General features: G+C 42.6%; 1 protein-coding gene across 3 annotated transcripts in view; it reads left to right on the plus strand.

Moving 5' to 3' along the window:
• LOC121582889 (zinc finger protein 462) overlaps window positions 1-19096 on the plus strand; it is a 92963-nt gene that overhangs the window by 56124 nt on the left and 17743 nt on the right. For 2 of the 3 annotated variants that reach the window (XM_041899043.2, XM_041899045.2), the window contains exons 5-6: window positions 2434-2837; window positions 9731-9849. In XM_041899043.2, coding sequence (XP_041754977.2) covers window positions 2434-2837; window positions 9731-9849 — 523 coding nt within the window. The remainder of the gene's footprint in view (window positions 1-2433; window positions 2838-9730; window positions 9850-19096) is intronic. The other variant, XM_041899044.2, reaches the window with a different exon arrangement.

Below are 19096 nucleotides of genomic sequence, written 5' to 3' on the forward strand. Positions count from 1 at the left end.
AATTAACATAAACACGTTTAGCATCTCCAGGACTCCATGCATACAAGCCGCCGATGCGCACCTTTGAAACATCTACATTAGTAGAATAAATCAATTTAATATACACCATTACAATAAATCCATTATTTATTTTAGTCAGGTCTAAAGAAACATTATGATACGAAGAAAATGTATTTCAGAATAACATAATGAGTTGGCCTACTGTATGTTATCTGGCTATGCGCCATGCCATATGTAGACTTGTTCATTTAGTAAACAAGATATGCTTATAAGTCCCGTGCCATTATTTTATATTACATGATTTGATAGTAAGAAGAATATAATTGATCTTAGCTGAATAAAATAGAAAGGATATGTTTCCCATTCTGGATCGAGTGCGCATATGAAGTGGCTATGTTGAGCGTAAAAGTGATAATTTGAAACAGGTCCTATACGCTAGATTTAGAGTTATTGGGCAACGTTAGTTGTGAATGATACAAACCTTATAATGTCTTAGAAATCAAAACATATATGGGCTGGCTGATGCGACTATAGGCTTTTGATGATTTGAGAAAGTAGTAAAAAAAAGCTTGCGATCTGTTCCTTGCCTCAGGCTGCACACTCTCATCAAGTGATCATATTTTCACTATTCTCAATTTAATCTTGTCTTTATTAATATGTAAAATTAGTTTTGATTTAGTCATCCATTTGCGCTCGAATAGTGAATGGAGGCCACTTTCCCGCTGGTTCCTTTTTCAGGCTACTCCGGTTATTTCACTCCATTCATCAACCACTGCACGACAGGTTATATTCCGTCCAAACTCTGTATGCCATGGGCTCTCCAACCCTGTTCTTGCATTTACCCAGTGCTTAATTAGGGAAACCTAGCCAAATCTGTTCAGGAACATCGATAGTAACATGTATTCACAACTAAACATATTTCATTAAATTGTTAAACAGACCTGGAGCTAACCCTGCAGATAGCACTACTGGGTGATCTGAAAAGTCATAGTCAATCGATCAATAATATAATAATACTTTTAGCAAAAAAAAATATTTTCAATTTCCCTCATTAAAATGCAAATCAATTTATAACATTTTTGACATGTGTTTTTCTGGATTGTTTTGTTGTTATTCTGTCTCTCACTGTTCAAATAAACCTACCATTAAAATTATAGACTGATCATGTCTTTGTCAGTGGGCAAACGTACAAAATCAGCAGGGGATCAAATACCTTTTTCCCTCACTGTAGGTTATAGGTTGAGAGCTTTTGTGAAAGAGCACAGTTAGAAAGATATGGCATATAGAAGCAAACTGGATGGACATCATGAAAATGATCGGCGAGGTTGAGGGTAAAGGAAGTTCAGGAGTAAAAACAAACAAAATTGAATTATTGTAAAATTGACTGTGTCGATAAAATGTATATAGTATGTATAAGCTGGAAGTAGAGGCCTAAGCATTGTTGTTCACTAGTTTACTCCAATTAGGGAAGGGGTGGTGGGGTTGGAAAGTAATAAAGGGAAATATATTTTTTTAAAGGATATGTATATACAGTGGGGAGAACAAGTATTTGATACACTGCCGATTTTGCAGGTTTTCCTACTTACAAAGCATGTAGAGGTCTGTAGTTTTTAAAACAAATAAAAGGGAATAATTATACTATATTAGTTTAATATGAACATGTAGGCTATTAGATGTTTCTGTACTAATTTGTACTAGATCTCTTGCCATTTACATTGTGACTGGCCCTGGTCTGTCACCTAGCGCTCCCAGAGAGTTGGTGAGAATAGGCTGATGATACAAGGCTGGGCAGCTCTGTGGACGCCCATCTTATTTATGGTCCTATGAAGTGCAGGGTCAGGTCCTTTTGCAGAATTAGTGAGTTTCCTGTAGGCCATGAATAAGATTGGCTGTCTGTTAGCTGTCCTGTCTGTGTGTGTGTGTGTGTGTGTGTGTGTGTGAGAGAGAGAGAGAGAGAGAGAGAGAGAGAGCGAGAGAGAGAGAGAGAGAGAGAGAGAGAGAGAGAGAGAGAGAGAGAGAGAGAGAGAGAGAGAGCAAAACGTTTTAAAACATTTTTCTTTTGCGTGCCCTAATGAACAGTAACCAGGCTGTTCTGGTCGCCTGGTAGGGGGCCTCGTCAGGGCTAATGTCCACATAATAAACTATAGTTACAGGAAGGCAAAGTTAGTTTTCTATTGCTAATAATTCAGGAATCTAATGACAGCCACAAAGGTGTGACTGGCTGAGTTCGATTCCAGGTCCTCTTTGAATATCAAGACTCTTTTAGCCCACTGAGCTAAAGCCTAGGTCGCAGGCAAGGTTACTCACCTCTGTTACAAGGGCAACATTTCTGAGTACAGTACATGAGTCTGGACTACATGTCATGTTACCTTTTAGAGCATATTTGTGAAATGGAAATTGGGAATAAATATATCTCTTATAATGTTTCAACAGCAGGAAGTCACAGATGTGCCGTTGTCCACCATCCCAGCTGAGAGCAGCCTCACTAACGGGGAGGTGGAAGAGTTGACCGACGACTCTGTCATGGAATCAGTCCCGAAGGACATGACGATGGTGGCTGCCGCGATGTGCCCGGTGGTCGCCGGGGCTGCTGTTGCCATGGAGATGACGGAGATGGCAGTTGGGATGTCACCGGTGGTCGGGGCGGCTGTGGTGCCCGTCGACCAGGTGAAGGAGAGGCTGGTGGGGGGACACCCGTGCTCCCAGTGCGACCGCGTCTTCATGTCCATGCAGGGGCTGAGGTCCCACGAGAGGAGCCACTCAGCCATGGCCATGTTCAACAGAGAGGACAAGTACAGCTGCCAGTACTGTCAGTTCGTCTCCCCCTTCAGACACAAGTAAGAGGACATAATATAGACTCAAAGTGAAACTGACTGCGTTTTAACTACTTTGCAGATGTGAAACAAACAGACAATCATAATATCAGTCAAAAATATCAAATTCCTAGTTTATGCTACAAAACTAACTTTATAAGAGGTTTTACAAATAGGTTCTATTTGACTCAGAATTCCATGATGTACAGTAAGGCATTGTTGGCAGAATAGATGGATGCAGTTCAATGCATGATCAATATAATTCACCAATAGGATAGGGTCAAGCGGGCAGGTTGTTGGGCGGCCAGCCGTCACAAGTCGCAACATTTTATCTGGAGAGAGAGGGGAGAAAGAAGTCAAAGCATAGGGTAGGGCAGTGTGAGCAGGACCAGTGGTGTCATTTGACTTAATAAATGAGGATCGGATGTCGTCAACCTTCTTTTCAAAATGGTTGACGAAGTCATCCACAGAGAGGGAGGAGGGAGGGGGAGGAGGAGGAGGATTCAGCAGGGAGGAGAAGGTGGCAAAGAGCTTCCTAGGGTTAGAGGCAGAGGCTTGAAATGTAGAGTGGTAGAAAGTGGCTTTAGCAGCAGAAATAGAGGAAGAAAATGTAGAGAGGAGGGAGTGAAAAGATGACAGGTCCGCAGGGAGTCTAGTTTTCCTCCATTTCCGCTCGGCTGCCCGGAGCCCTGTTCTGTGAGCTCGCAATGAGTCGTCAAGCCACGGAGCAGGAGGGGAGGACCGAGCCGGCCGGGAGGATAGGGGACATAGAGGAGGGTTGAGGAGGCAGAATCAGGAGATCGGAGGGAGAAGGATTTAACAGAGGGAAGAGATGATAGGATGGAAGAGGAGAGAGTAGCGGGAGAGAGAGAGCGAAGGTTGCGGCGGTACATTACCATCTGAGTAGGGGCAGAGTGAGTAGTGTTGGAGGAGAGCGAGAGAGAAAAGGATACAAAGTAGTGGTCGGAGACTTGGAGGGGAGTTGCAGTGAGATTAATAGAAGAACAGCATCTAGTAAAGATGAGGTCAAGCGTATTGCCTGCCTTGTGAGTAGGGGGGGACGGTGAGAGGGTGAGGTCAAAAGGGGAAAGGAGTGGAAAGAAGGAGGCAGAGAGAAATTAGTCAAAGGCAGACGTAGGGAGGTTAAAGTCACCCAGAACTGTGAGGGGTGAGCCATCCTCAGGAAAGGAACTTATCAAGGCGTCAAGCTCATTGATGAACTCTCCAAGGGAACCTGGAGGGCGATAAATGATAAGGATGTTAAGCTTGAATGGGCTAGTGACTGTGACAGAATGGAATTCAAATGAGGAGATAGACAGATGGATCAGGGGGAAAAGAGAGAATGTCCACTTGGGAGAGATGAGGATTCCTGTGCCACCGCCGCGCTGACCAGATGCTCTCGGGGTATGCGAGAACACATGATCAGACGAGGAAAGCAGTAAGAGTAGCAGTGTTTTCTGTGGTAATCCATGTTTCCGTCAGCGCCAAGAAGTCGAGAGACTGGAGGGTATGCATAGGCTGAGATGAACTCTGCCTTTTTGGCCGCAGAACGGCAGTTCCAGAGGCTGCCGGAGACCTGGAACTCCACGTGGGTCGTGCGCGCAGGGACCACCAGATTAGAGTGGCAGCAGCCACGCGGTGTGAAGCGTTTGTATGGCCTGTGCAGAGAGGAGAGAACAGGGATAGACAGACACATAGTTGACAGGCTACAGAAAAGGCTACAATAATGCAAAAGAGATCAGAATAAAATTAACTAAACATCTGGGGAGAAGAGAGAGCTGGGCCTCCCTCACTTACCTTTCACTGAAACACTCAAATATAACTCTTCCAACTTCCACTTTTAGAAATTATAATTGTTGTAAACTACAGCGGTTCAATGTTTTCTAGGAATAGACTCTAACTTAGTTTATTCAGCTAGCTAAATTGGTGCAGTATTCTTCCGTGAAAACCACCTAGGGCACCGTATCCTATGACGCCATAGCTAACTAGCATGCTAGCATCCAATAACACACGGTTTAGCACCAATAATTGGTTACAACAAACTACCAATAGTGTGTTAACACACTAAACAGATCATTCGTGTCCGTGTCTAGTTCCTTTCATAACGCAGAAATAATTAAACGTTGGCTAGCTAGCACAAAGTCAGTCATGCTAGCTACACAAGTGGACTACACATCTCGAATGTTCAGAAAGTGAAGCTTTACGTTGCAAAATTCTCATTGACTAAAATGATATTGTATTTACTTGCTACAGTACTGCTAGCTGGTAGTGTTGGCTAGCTAGCAATGGCTGCGGTGTTGACTTTGTTTGAAAAACGGCGTAGCTGCGAACGAATGTAGCTGGCTAAAATGATATTGTATTTAGTTGCCACAGTACTGCTAGCTGGTAGTGTTGGCTAGCTAGCAATGGCTGCGATGTTGACTTTGTTTGAAAAACGGCGTCGCTGCGAACGAATGTAGCTGGCTAGCTAACCTCAATAGTTTCTCTATACTACACCTTTATCTTTGATACAAAGTATCTATGTAGCTAGCTAACATTACACTAATCAAATCGTTCCATTGTAATGTGTGTCATATTACCTGCGGAGCGAAGTACAGCATGACTACTCACTCCAACGCCTTCAATGGGATTACCTACTCTGCGTCTCACAAAGACACAGCGGTTTTAACCAAAAATCTCCACCGGTCTAATGTCCATTGTTCGTGTTTCTTGGCCCAAGCAAGTCTATTCTTCTTATTGGTGTCCTTTAGTAGTGTTTTCTTTGCAGCAATTATACCATGAAGGCCTGATTCATGCAGTCTCTTCTGAACAGTTGATGTTGAGATGTGTCTGTTACTTTAACTCTGTGAAGCATTTATTTGGGCTTCAATCTGAGGTGCAGTTAATTGAACAGAGGTAACTCTGGGTCATGAGAGCCAGTTTCATCATAGCATGTGATGGTTTTTGCGACTGCACTTGAAGAAACTTTCAAAGTTCTTGAAATGTTCCGTATTGACTGACCTTCATGTCTTAAAGTAATGATGGACTGTCGTTTCTCTTTGCTTATTTGAGCTGTTCTTGCCATAATATGGACTTGGTCTTTTACCAAATAGGGCTATCTTCTGTATACCACCCCTACCTTGTCACAACACAACTGATAGCATTAAGAAGGACAAAAATTCCACAAATTAACTTTCAACAAGGCACACCTGTTAATTGAAATGCATTCCAGGTGACTACCTCATGAAACTGGTTGAGAGAATGCCAAGAGTGTGCAAAGCGGTCATCAAGGCAAAGGGTGGCTACTTTGAAGAATCTCAAATATAAAATATATTTTGATTTGTTTAACAGTTTTATGGTTACTACATGATTCCATATGTGTTATTTCATATGGAGAAAATATGCAGAAAATAGTAAGAATAAAGAAAAACCCTTGAATTAGTAGGTGTGTCCAAACTTTTGACTGGTACTGTGTACACTACCATTCAAAAGTTTGGGGTCATTTAGAAATGCCCTTGTTTTCGGAAGAAAAGCAATTTTTTTGTACATTAAAATAACATCAAATTGATCAGAAATACAGTGTAGACATTGTTAATGTTGTAAATGGCTATTGTAGCTGGAAACGGCTGATTTTTTATGGAATATCTACGTAGGCGTACAGAGGCCCATTATCAGCAACCGTCAGTCCTGTGTTCCAATGGCACGTTGTGTTTGCTAATCCAAGTATATCATTTCAAAAGGCTAATTGATCATTAGAAAACCCTTTTGCAATTATGTTAGCACAGCTGAAAACTTTTGTGCTGATTAAAGAAGCAATAAAACTGGCCTTCTTGAGACTAGTTGAGTATCTGGAGCATCAGCAATTGTGGGTCGATTACAGGCTCAAAATGTCTAGAAAGAAATAACTTTCTTCTGAAACTCGTCAGTCTATTCTTGTTCTGAGAAATGAAGGCTATTCCATGCGAGAAATTGCTAAGAAACTGAAGATGTCGTACAATGCTGTGTACTACTCCCTTCACAGAACAGCGCAAACTGTTTCTAACCAGAATAGAAAGAGGAGTGGGAGGCCCCGGTGCACAACTGAGCAAGAGGACAAATACATTAGAGTGTCTAGTTTGAGAAACAGACGCCTCACAGGTCCTCAACTGGCAGCTTCATTAAATAGTACCCGCAAAACACCAGTCTCAACGTCAACAGTGAAGAGGCGACTCCGGGATGCTGACCTTCTAGGCAGAGTTGCAAAGAAAAAGCCATATCTCAGACTGGCTAATAAAAAGAAAAGATTAAGTCTGGGCAGTCTGAGAAATGGCTTTTTCTTTCCAACTCGTAATGCCAGGCTAGTGGGTTTTATTCCCGGGACCACCCATATCAACCTCCCGAGTGGCGCAGTGGTCTAAGGCACTGCATCGCAGTGCTACCTGTGCCACTAGAGATCCTGGTTCGAATCCTGGTTCGAATCCAGGCTCTGTCGTAGCCGGCCGTGACCGGGAGACCCATGGGGCGGCGCACAATTGGCCCAGCGTCGTCTAGGGTAGGGGAGGGAATGGCCGGCAGGGATGTAGCTCAGTTGGTAGAGCATGGCGTTTGCAACGCCAGGGTTGTGGGTTGAAATATATAATGTAAGTCACTCTGGATAAGAGCGTCTGCTAAAATAAAAAAAATAAAAATAAAAAAATAAAATGTATGCACGCATGACTGTAAGTCGCTTTGGATAACATATTCTGCTAAATGGCATATATTATATTACACTGAGTGTACAAAACATTTGGAACACCTGCTCTTTCCATGACATTGACTGACCAGGTGAATCCAGGTGAAAGCTATGATCCCTTATTGATGTCACCTGTTAAATCCACTTCAATCAGTGTAGATGAAGGCAAGGAGACAGGTTAAAGAAGGATTTTTAAGCCTTGAGACATGGATTGTATATGTGTGCCATTCAGAGGGTAAATAGGCAAGACAAAATATTTAAGTGCCTTTGAACGGGGTATGGTAGTAGGTGCTAGCGCATTGCTTTGATTGTGTCAAGAACTGCAACACTGCTGGGTTTTTCACTCTCAACAGTTCCCCGTGTGTATCAAGAATGGTCCACCACCCAAAGGACATCCAGCCAACGGCAGGCCAGTGGTCAAAAACGGGTCATTGATGAAAGAGGACTAATGAAGCTGACACGAATTGTGCAGAGCAACAGACTGGCTACAGTTAGTCAACTGACTGTCCAGTACAACATTGGTGCCCAAAGACCCATAAAAGAATGCACAACTCGTCGTACCTTGACACGAATGTGGTATGGCAGCTGATGACCTTACAGTTGCACTTCTTTCAGCAAAAAACAAGAAACTGTGGTTGCAGTGGGCTAAGGAACGAAAACACTGGACACTGGAGAATTGGGAAAACATTGCCTGGTCTGATGAATCCCGGTTCCTGCTGTTTCATGCTGATGGGAGGACTAGGGTATGGAGAAAACCACATGAGTACATGCATCCATTATGCTGCATGTCAACATTGCAGGCTGGTGGTGGTGGTGTGATTGTGTCAGGTGTGTTTTCAAGGCAAGTGGAGCAACATTTGAATGTCACAGGATATCTGAACATCATTGCCAATCAGGTGCAGCCCTTCATGGCAGCAGTGCAAATATATTTTTTTTCAGCAGGATAATGCCCCATGCCACAAGGCTAGGATTGTCCAGAAATGGTTCCAGAAACATGACAGTGAATTCATCTTACTGCGGTGGCCTGCCCAGTCACCTGGAACGAGCTATTTGGAGTAGAGATCCACTACCAGCCAACTTGACACAACTGTGGGAAGCATTGGAGTCAAAATGGCCCAGCATCCCTCTGGAACGCTTTCGACACCTTGTAGAGTCCACGCCCCAACAAATTGAGGCTGTTCTCAGGACAAAAAGGGTGCAACTCAATATTAGGTTCCTAATGTTTTGTACACTCTGTGTATATATTATAGTGTCCTCTAATGTCTTGGTGTGCGTGGCTCTGTTCTGTGTAGTGTTTACTCTATTACATCTGTCATCTGAGCTGTGCTTTATATCGAACATACACTCTGGAAGGAATGTAGCCTAAGTGCCAGTCTGTTTGTGATTGACAATGACGGAGCAATGGGGTAGAAAAGAGCACAAAGAGATCTGGCACCAGGCTAGATGGAATGCACATTTCCTCCAAAACTCACTCCAGTCCAATCTAGTGAGACAGTGCAGACATGGCAGACATTTTGGTAGTGTCATTTTTTCTTCTTATCCAAAGCTGAAAGACCTCATCTCAGCTCCCTTGTGTAATCCCACTGTACTGCTGACCCAGAAAGTAAATGTGTTCCTATGCCACCCAAGAGGCTGGGATGAAAACACATTCATATTCCCCAGATACCTTCTATGTGGTTTGCAGTCAGACACACAGAGATGCACTAGGGATACTGGGACCATGGTAGATGGTTTTCCCTTATGGCCTCTCAATAGTAATTGGAAATTATCTGCTAGTTGTGGTTCAGAAAATCAAGTTAGGTGCAAACAGATTCCATCTGCTCCCTTGGAAGTATTCTGTTGTGATGTGTTGAGCAAACATTTTGTCTCAAGGGCCACATCAGGATTTCGAGCACCACACAGATCTTTTTTAATCGGTTTGTTTGTCAAAATCAATTTGCGGTTCAGGAAAAGGGCAGTTATTTGAAAAGTCTGTTATAATTTCTACATACTTTCTATCTAGTTATAGATGTTCAAGAGTTATTTGTTAAAAAAAATTTATCAAACCTCCCGTGGGCTGGATTGAATGGGCCATAGTTTGCCCACCCCTGGTGTAGACGTTTCTTTCTCTATATCTCTCTTTCTCTCCATCTCTGAACCCCCCCCCTCTGTCTCCCTCTGTCTCCCTCCCTGTCTACCCCTCCTCTCATTCACTCTCTCCCCTCTTTGTCTGTGTCTCTCTCCTCAGTCTGGACAGACATGTGCAGTCTCACCACAGGCACAACAAGCCGTTCAGATGCAAGCTCTGTCCCTTTAAGTCTGCTTACCTGAGCCGATTGAAGAGTCATCTGCACAAAGCACACGCAGGTAAAAACCACACACCTCACTGCTCTGTGCTCACCACGACTTCACGAGTGGTCAGTGTTTGTTATGGTGCAAAACTTCTACTTACAGTGCCTTCCAAATATTCACACCCGTTGACTTTTTCCACATTTTAATGTTTTACAGCCTGAATTTAAAATGGATTCAATTTAGATTTTGTGTCACTGGCCTACACACAATACCCCATAATGTCAAAGTAGAATTATGTTTTTAGAAATTTTTACAAATTAATAAAAAATTAAAAGCTGAAATGTCTTGAGTCAATAAGTATTCAACCCCTTTGTTATGGGCAGTGGTGGAAAAAGTACTCAATTGTCATACTTGAGTAAAAGTAAAGATAAGTTAATAGAAAATGACTCAAGTAAAAGTGAAAGTCACCCAGTAAAATACTACTTGAGTAAAAGTCTAAAAGTATTTGGTTTTAAATATACTTAAGTATCAAAAGTAAATGTAATTGATAAAATGTACTTGAGTATCAAAAGTAAAAGTAAAAGTATAAATCATTTCAAATTCCTTATATTAAGCACACCAGATGGCACCATTTTCTTGTTGTTTTTTTTAATTTATGGATAGCCGGGGGCACACTCCAACACTCAGACATAATTTACAAACAAAGCGTTTGTGTTTAGTGAGTCCGCCAGATCAGAGGCAGTAGATGACCAGGGATGTTCTCTTGATAAGTGCGTGAATTGGACCATTTTCCTGTCCTGCTAAGCATTCAAAATGTAACGAGTACTTTTAGGTGTCTGGGAAAATGTATGGAGTAAAAAGTACATTATTTTCTTTAGGAATGTAGTGAAGTAAAGGTAAAAGCTGTCAAAAATAAAAATAGTAAAGTAAAGTACAGATACCAACAACAAAAAAATACTTAAGTATTACTTGAAAGTATTTTTACCTAAGTACTTTACTCCACTGGTTATGGGAAGCCTAATAAGTTCAGGAGTAAAAATTTGCTTAACAAGTCACATAAGTTGCATCGATTCACTCTGTGTGCAGTAATAGTATGTAGAATGATTTTTGAATGACTTCCTCATCTCTGTACCCCACACATATAATTATATGTAAGGTCCCTCAGTCAAGCAGTGAATTTCAAACACAGATTCAACCATAAAGACCAGGGAGGTTTTCCAATGCCTCACAAAGAAGGGCACCTATTGGTAGATGGGTAAAAATATAAAAGAAGACATTGAATATCCCTTTGAGCATGGTGAAGTTATTAATTACACTTTGGATGGTGTATCAATACACCCAGTCACTACAAAGATACAGGCGTCCTTCCTAACTCAGTTGCCGGAGAAGAAGGAAACCGCTCAGGGATTTCACCATGAGACCAATGGTGACTTTAAAACGGTTACAGAGTTTAATGGCTGTGATAGGAGAAAACTGAGGATGGATCAACAACATTGTAGTTACTCCACAATACTAACCTAATTGACAGAGTGAAAAATAGGAAGGCGGTACAGAATAAAAATATTCCAAAACATGTATCCTGTTTGCAATAAGGCGCTAAAGTAAAACTGCAAAGAAATTAACTTTATGTCCTGAATACAAAGTGTTATGTTTGGGGCAAATCCAACACGTCACTTAGTACCACTCTTCATATTTTCAAGCATGGTGGTGGCTGCATCATGTTATGGGTATGCTTGTCATCGGCAAGGACTAGGGAGTTTTTTTAATAAAAAGAAACTGAGGAAATCCTGGTTCAGTCTGCTTTCCAACAGACACTGGGAGACAAGTTCACCTTTCAGCAGGATAATAACCTTAAACACAAGGCCAAATATACATTGGAGTTGCTTACCAATACAACGTTGAATGTTCCTGAGTTTTGACTTAAATCGGCTTGAAAATCTATGGCAAGACTTGAAAATGGCTGTCTAGCAATGATCAACAACCAACTTGACAGAGTGGGAGGAATTTCTTAAAGAATAATGTGCAAATATTGTATAATCCAGGTGTGCAAAGCTCTTAGAGACTTACCCAGAAATAATCACAGCTGTAATCAATTGCTACCAAAGGTGATTCTAACATGTATTGACTCAGGGGGTTTACTACTTATGTAATCAAGATATATATACAGTGCTATGAAAAAGTATTTGCCCCCTTTCTAATTTTCTCTACTTTTGCATATTTGTGATAATGAATGTTATCAGATCTTCAATCAACACCTAATATTAGATAAAGGGAACATAAGTGAACAAATAACACAACAATTACATATTTATTTCATAAACAAAGTTATGCAACACCCAATTCCCCTGTGTGAAAAAGTAATTGCCCCCTTACACTCAATAACTGGTTGTGCCACCTTTAGCTGCAATGACTCCAACCAAATGCTTCCTGTAGTTGTTGATCAGTCTCTCACATCGCTGTGGAAGAATTTTGGCCCACTCTTCCATGCAGAACTGCTTTAATTCAGTGACGTGTGGGTTTTCAAGCATTAACTACTCGTTTCAAGTCCTGCCACAACATCTCAATTGGGATTAGGTCTGGATTTTGACTAGGCCATTCCAAAACTTCCAATTTGTTGCTTTTTAGCAATTTTCATGTAGACTTGATTGTGTGTTTTGGATCATTGTCTTGCTGCATGACCCAGCTGCGCTTCAGCTCACAGACGGATGGTCTGACATTCTCCTGTAGAATTCTCTGATACAGAGCAGAATTCATGGTTCCTTTTATTAAGGCAAGTCGTCCAGGTCCTGAGGCAGCAAAGCATCCCGAAACCATCACACCACCACCACCATGCTTGACCTTTGGTATGATGTTCTTACTGTGGAATGCAGAGTTTGGTTTTCGCCAGGCATTATTGGAACCAAGAAGTTATACTTTTGAATCATCTGTCCATAGAACATTCTTGATGATCATCCAGGTGCTTTTTGGCAAACTTTAGTCAACTTTTTGGACGAGATGGGTCCCATTATGCCTGGCAAAAACCAAACACTGCATTCCACAGTAAGAACATCATACCAAAGGTCAAGCATGGTGGTGGTGGTGGTGTGATGGTTTGGGGATGCTTTGCTGCCTCAGGACCTGGACGACTTGCCTTAATAAAAGGAAGCATGAATCCTGCTCTGTATCAGAGAATTCTACAGGAGAATGTCAGACCATCCGTCTGTGAGCTGAAGCGCAGCTGGGTCATGCAGCAAGACAATGATCCAAAACACACAATCAAGTCTACATGAAAATTGCTAAAAAGCAACAAATTGGAAGTTTTGGAATGGCCTAGTCAAAGTCCAGACATAATCCCAATTGAGATGTTGTGGCAGGACTTGAAACGAGCAGTTCATGCTTGAAAACCCACACGTCACTGAGTTAAAGCAGTTCTGCATGGAAGAGTGGGCCAAAATTCCTCCACAGCGATGTGAGAGACTGATCAACAACTACAGGAAGCATTTGGTTGGAGTCATTGCAGCTAAAGGTGGCACAACCAGTTATTGAGTGTAAGGGGGCAATTACTTTTTCACACAGGGGAATTGGGTGTTGCATAACTTTGTTTATGAAATAAATATGTAATTGTTGTGTTATTTGTTCACTGATGTTCCCTTTATCTAATATTAGGTTTTAGTTGAAGATCTGATAACATTCAGTATCACAAATATGCAAAGTAGAGAAAATTAGAAAGGGGGCAAATACTTTTTCATAGCACTGTATTTATTTTTCATAAATGTTTTTAAAAATTTCTAAATGTTCTTCCACTTTGACATTACAGAGCATTTTGTGTAGATCGTTGACAAAAAAGTATAATTAAATCCTTTTAATCCCACCTTGTAACACAACAAAATGTGGAAAAAGTCAAGGGGTGTGAATACTTTCTGAAGGCACTGTAAGTATAATTTTTACTTGGTCATGCATTGATGTCAATGGGAGACTAAGTCAAAATCGATTTAAGGGGAAGTTACGATTCATCCTTTGTACTTTAACAGGGTGGGTTATTAGCCTGCTGGTCCAAGATCTGTTCATGCTGCCAAACATGACCAAATACGAGTTGGCTAAACAGCACAAACTGATCTGGAAACAGACTAGTGGGTTATTGTCCACAGCTGTGTATTGGGCTGTGGGTTAGTCTGAATGTCTGGCTTTACCACAGCTGTTTGAGGATCTTAAATCAACACTAATATCATAATTCCCTTAGGATGTCCCCTATGGGAATATCTTAAACTGAGTCTGTCATTGAGTGCATTGAATATCTTTGGTTGAGTCCAAAATGGTCAAAAGTAGTGCACTATATAGGGTAAAGGGTGCCATTGCAGACGCAGCCTGTATATTTGCTCTGTGTTCGATGTTATGTTTCTTTCATTAGATATTTTGTATTTTCTCAAAGGATTCTATAGTCTACAGAAATTGATTCCACAGATGCAGCCAGTGAACCAACGCCAGAGTAGAGGAATAGATAGTCAATCATCACAAATGACAATGAGAGTAGAAAGACTAGTCATGAATGTTGTCTCAGTTATGATAGGAACATAACACAGAAAGATGAGTCAACAACAATCAACAGTTGATTCAGATTATCGACTCCGAACCAGAGCCATTTAGAATTTGATTACATTTCGAAAGTGTTCTGACATGGTCTGTTGGTGGTGGTGTCGAAACACCATGTTTTCTGCTTCTGTTGTATATTGTATCAATCTCACAATCAGCCAGCCACTTATTTGCCTGTGGGTTTTGATTGCTGCCTTGGTAATGTATCATGTATATGCTGTGGAATCCATACACACTGGGCACAAACTGGTTGAATCAACGTTGTTTCAACGTAATTTGTCAACTCATTGTGACGTGGAATCTATGTGGAAAATACATTGGATTTGCAAAAAATCATAAAAACTGTTGTTTTGAGTGTAAAATTTCAACCACAGGATTATGTCATCATGGTAACCAATTTTCAACATAGATGAACCTTGTATAAAATATGTTGAATTTGTACCTTTGAAACAACGTCAGATTTTCAATGTTATATCCACTATCAGAAAGAAAAAGACAATAAGCTGGGCCGCACCTCCTACTGGAGAGTTGATCTATCTACAGCTATTCATTTAGTCTCCCATCCAGGGTTTAAACCAAGTCCAGCTTAGCTTTGATATTTTTAATTGACTACTACCAATGTGCTATCATGAGAATTATTATGTAACAAATGTATCATTTGTACAGTTTTTTATAAAAAATGTAGTTATTTGTTACATTTGACTGTGTAAAACCTAGCAGTACTACTTAGTTCTCTGAGAGTGAGGCAGATGTATAGCATTTTGAAAAAAACCATGATTATTTGTCTCTCTGAAATGAAACCATCAAGTGATAGATTTTAAAGAAATACATTAGATAGTGAAAAAACACACCAATTATTTATTTAAACAGTAAATGGTAATTTACCATCATTTCTAAAAATGGATATACAGCGTTTTGGAATTAAACTCTTTATTTATTAAACCTTAAAACAAGTAACACATCAATGGCCACATTTTGAGGTTACAGTAACTATAAATGTCTGCTTATGCAATCATAGAAAGCGTGCATGTTCAAGATAGCATGCTAAAGTCGCAGGTCTGTGGAGATCTTCACATTCTCAAATACAATCCAGGTCATTTTGGTTGTGCTATTGAAAGAAGTACAGTGAAGATGTATAAATACAGAATATCTGACACTGTATTCCCATTTGAACCTTGGGCCAGAATCTATCAGATCCGTGCTAGCCGACACCCGCATATCGGTTATTTTGGCGGTGTCTGAGGTGGACCTGCGTTAGACCTGTCAAATCTACAAGGGCTTTCGGCATTATACCTAAAGCGGACATTGGCATTGGCTGCACGAAGTCGCATTAAGAGAAATCACTGGAAGTTCAAACACTGGAATTTGAGATGTAATCTACACCTCGATTAGGCTGATAGAAATCCTCATTATATTGTTTAATGATTTTAAATTTGAATGTCATTATTTCTATATAGCCTACACTTTCTCGTTCTAAACTTCTAACACAAGTGGGACAGGTGTGGCTTCGTGATAATGACCACACGAGCAGCCGCTCTGATATGACAGCTCTACCTCAGACACCGCCAAAGCACCAGCTATGCTTAATCTGATCTAGGCCTTTGTTGTGCTTTTAAATGGTTGAAAGCGCAGTAATAACACGTTTAAGACAACTAAACCAAAAATCAAACATTGTTTTTTTTATTGGAATTTGGTTGTTCTTTTAGATGGTTGAAAGCATAGGGATAACACATTGGGAATTCAACAAACTACTTGCTGTCCTTTTGAGTGGGTGAATAAAGGTTGAAATCTCATTGATCAACATCTCAACCAAATATTACCAAAATGTCCACGTTGAAATGACGTGGTGTGCCCAGTGGGTAGCTTGTGGCATGTGATTGGTTCTCTCGATAAGGTGCAAAAGTCATTCAAGGGTAGATTAGCAGAAAATTAGTGTAAACACCCCTCTTTTCAGATCTGTCGGCAGGCACTGGCTCTGTCTATCTGGCTGAAAGCTTTTGGCCTTACAATATAGTATCAAGCCAATCGATTTGCCCTTGAATGGACTCGGGGTGGTCATCATAAAAAGTGTAAAAAATTGAAAATTGGGGACAGAGGCAGATTTTTGTGTCTTGTGCTACTCAAAGTCTGAACACTGACTGACATGCTCAACTCTATACTAAGTTGGATAAAGCAACTCTCAAAAGAGTTTCTTTCTGACCAAAGTTTCTGTAACAATCCCGGCAGTCTGAGTCGGGTCCTGTCTGTGGACTAGTTTTTCTGCTCGTGATCTCCAGTTTCCCGAGGGTTCTGGAACGCTCCGGGGAGCTCTCTTGATTTCCGCACCTGCATCCCATCAGCAATCTGCACACCTGGTCCTGATCATCACCCTTCTTAGGCTCTGGCCTAACATCCATTCCCTGCCGGATCGTTAGCCATGAACATCACTCGTCCGGAACCTTCATCCAACCTCTGCCTGGTGGTCGGCGGCTGCCGAGCCATGATTGGATCAACCACTGCACCCCCAACAACTAATCAACGCCGCCCGCTCTGTTCCCTGGATTATTCAGCATCACTCTTGAATTTGTAAATAAACACTCACCTTCGTTTCAACTTACCTTGTCCTGGTCTGCTTCTGGGTTCTGGCTTTGTAACTCGTGACAGAACGATCCGGCCAGTAATGAACCCAGCGGACCTGGACTCTGTTCGCCATGCCATTACCCATCAGGAGAAGATGTTGGGCCATCATAGCACGGAGCTACAGGAGATCGCGTTGGCAGTTCGGAACCTTTCTACCGGTCTGACGGAGGTCCAGAACCAGCGCAAGTTTCCGGTGGAGGATCCACTACCGGTTTCACCCATCTCGCCTGCCGCGTCTGGAGCGGTGTCCTTCCGTGAGCCCAAGGTTCCGACGCCGGATAAATATGAGGGGAGCTGGGAAGATGCCGTTCTTTCCTTATGCAGTGTGGGTTAGTGTTCGATCTACAGCCCTACTCTTATGCCACAGACAAGGCTAGGATAGCCTTTGTGATTGAGTTGCTGCGTGGTCGAGCGCTGGAGTGGGCTTCAGCCGTTTGGGAACGACAAGACCCCTGCATGGCTTCATACCAGGGGTTCACGGCCGAGATGAGGAAGCTTTTCGACCATTCCGTCCGAGGGAGGGACGCAGCTAGGCGCCTGTTTTCGCTTCACCAAGGAACTCGCAGCGTGGCCGACTTCGTGATCGAGTTCAAGACGTTGGCTGTGGAGAGTGGGTGGAATGAGGAGTCTCTGCAAGCGGCCTTTTACCAGGGTCTGTCGGAGCAGCTCAAGGATGAGTTGATCTCCTATCCGGAGCCTAGTGACCTGGACAGCTTGGTAGCCTTGTCTATTCGGGTGGATAATCGAGTCCGAGAGCGAAGGAGGGAGAAGCAATGGGGTCCGTCCAATCGATCAGCTTCTCAGGTTCCAGTCGGGTCGGGGATTGGACCAGAATACGTCGATCATCGTCCACCACACAGGATTAGTGGAGAGGTCCTGTCTCCCGATTCGGAACCAATGCAAGTAGGGCGGCACGGGTTAACCAAGGAGGAACGCCAACTCAGACGTAGGACTAACTGTTGCCTCTACTGTGGTGGTTCGGGACATTACCTCGCCACCTGTTCCCGGCGGTCGTCAAACTGCGCGGCTCGCTAAAGTTGGGAGGACTTTTAGCGAGCCAGTTTCGACTCTCTCAATACCTCTGTCAGACCCCGTTTCCCGGCTACCCTTGTGAACAGGAATCAGAGCTTAGCGATTAACGCTTTTATCGATTCAGGTGCCGATGGAAGCTTTCTTGATGCCGAGTTGGTGGAACAGCTGGGGCTTTCCAAGGAGCAATTGCCGGAAGCCATTGAAGCGACCACTCTGAACGGCAGTAGTCTGGCACGTATCACGATGAGGACTGAACCGGTTAAGATGCTGTTGTCGGGAATCATTCGGAGATGATTTCATTCTTCATTCTGCCGTCTTCCCATGTTCCTCTGGTCCTTGGATACCCCTGGCTGAAGGAACACAATCCCACGTTCGATTGGGTGACGGGCAAGGTAACGAGTTGGAGCCTTGATTGTCATGCTAACTGTCTCAAGACTGCCTGTCCCCATTCGGTTCCCAGTCAGGTGATTGAGGCTAAACCCCAGATTTGTCCCTGGTTCCCGAGACATATCACGATTTGGGGGAAGTGTTCAGTAAGCAGAAGGCTCTGTCACTCCCTCCCCACCGACCATATGATTGTGCCATCAACCTGTTCCCTGGAGCTGTCTACCCCAAGGGAAGGTTATACAGTATCTCCCGCCCTGAACGTGAGGCTTTGGAGACCTACATCAAGGAGTCCCTAGCTGCTGGTCTCGTTCGTCCCTCGTCATCACCCCTGGGGGCAGGATTCTTCTTTGTGGGTAAGAAGGATGGCTCTCTTCGACCGTGTATTGATTATCGGGGGGTTGAATGACATCACGGTCAAGAACAAGTATCCCCTGCCCTTGATGAGTTCTGCCTTCGACTCCTTACAGGGTGCTACGGTGTTCACCAAGCTAGACCTACGCAATGCGTATCACATGGTCCGGATCAGAGAGGGAGACGAGTGGTTGACGGGTTTCAATACACCGATGGGTCGCTTCGAGTATCAGGTGATGCCGTTTGGACTGACCAATGCTCCAGCGGTATTCCAGAGTATGGTGAACGACGTCCTGAGAGATATGATCGGTCTCTTTGTGTTTGTTTATCTGGATGACATTCTGATCTTCTCGAAGGAACCTTC

This window comes from Coregonus clupeaformis, chromosome 15 (assembly GCF_020615455.1).
Source record: "Coregonus clupeaformis isolate EN_2021a chromosome 15, ASM2061545v1, whole genome shotgun sequence".
NCBI lineage: Eukaryota > Metazoa > Chordata > Actinopteri > Salmoniformes > Salmonidae > Coregonus > Coregonus clupeaformis.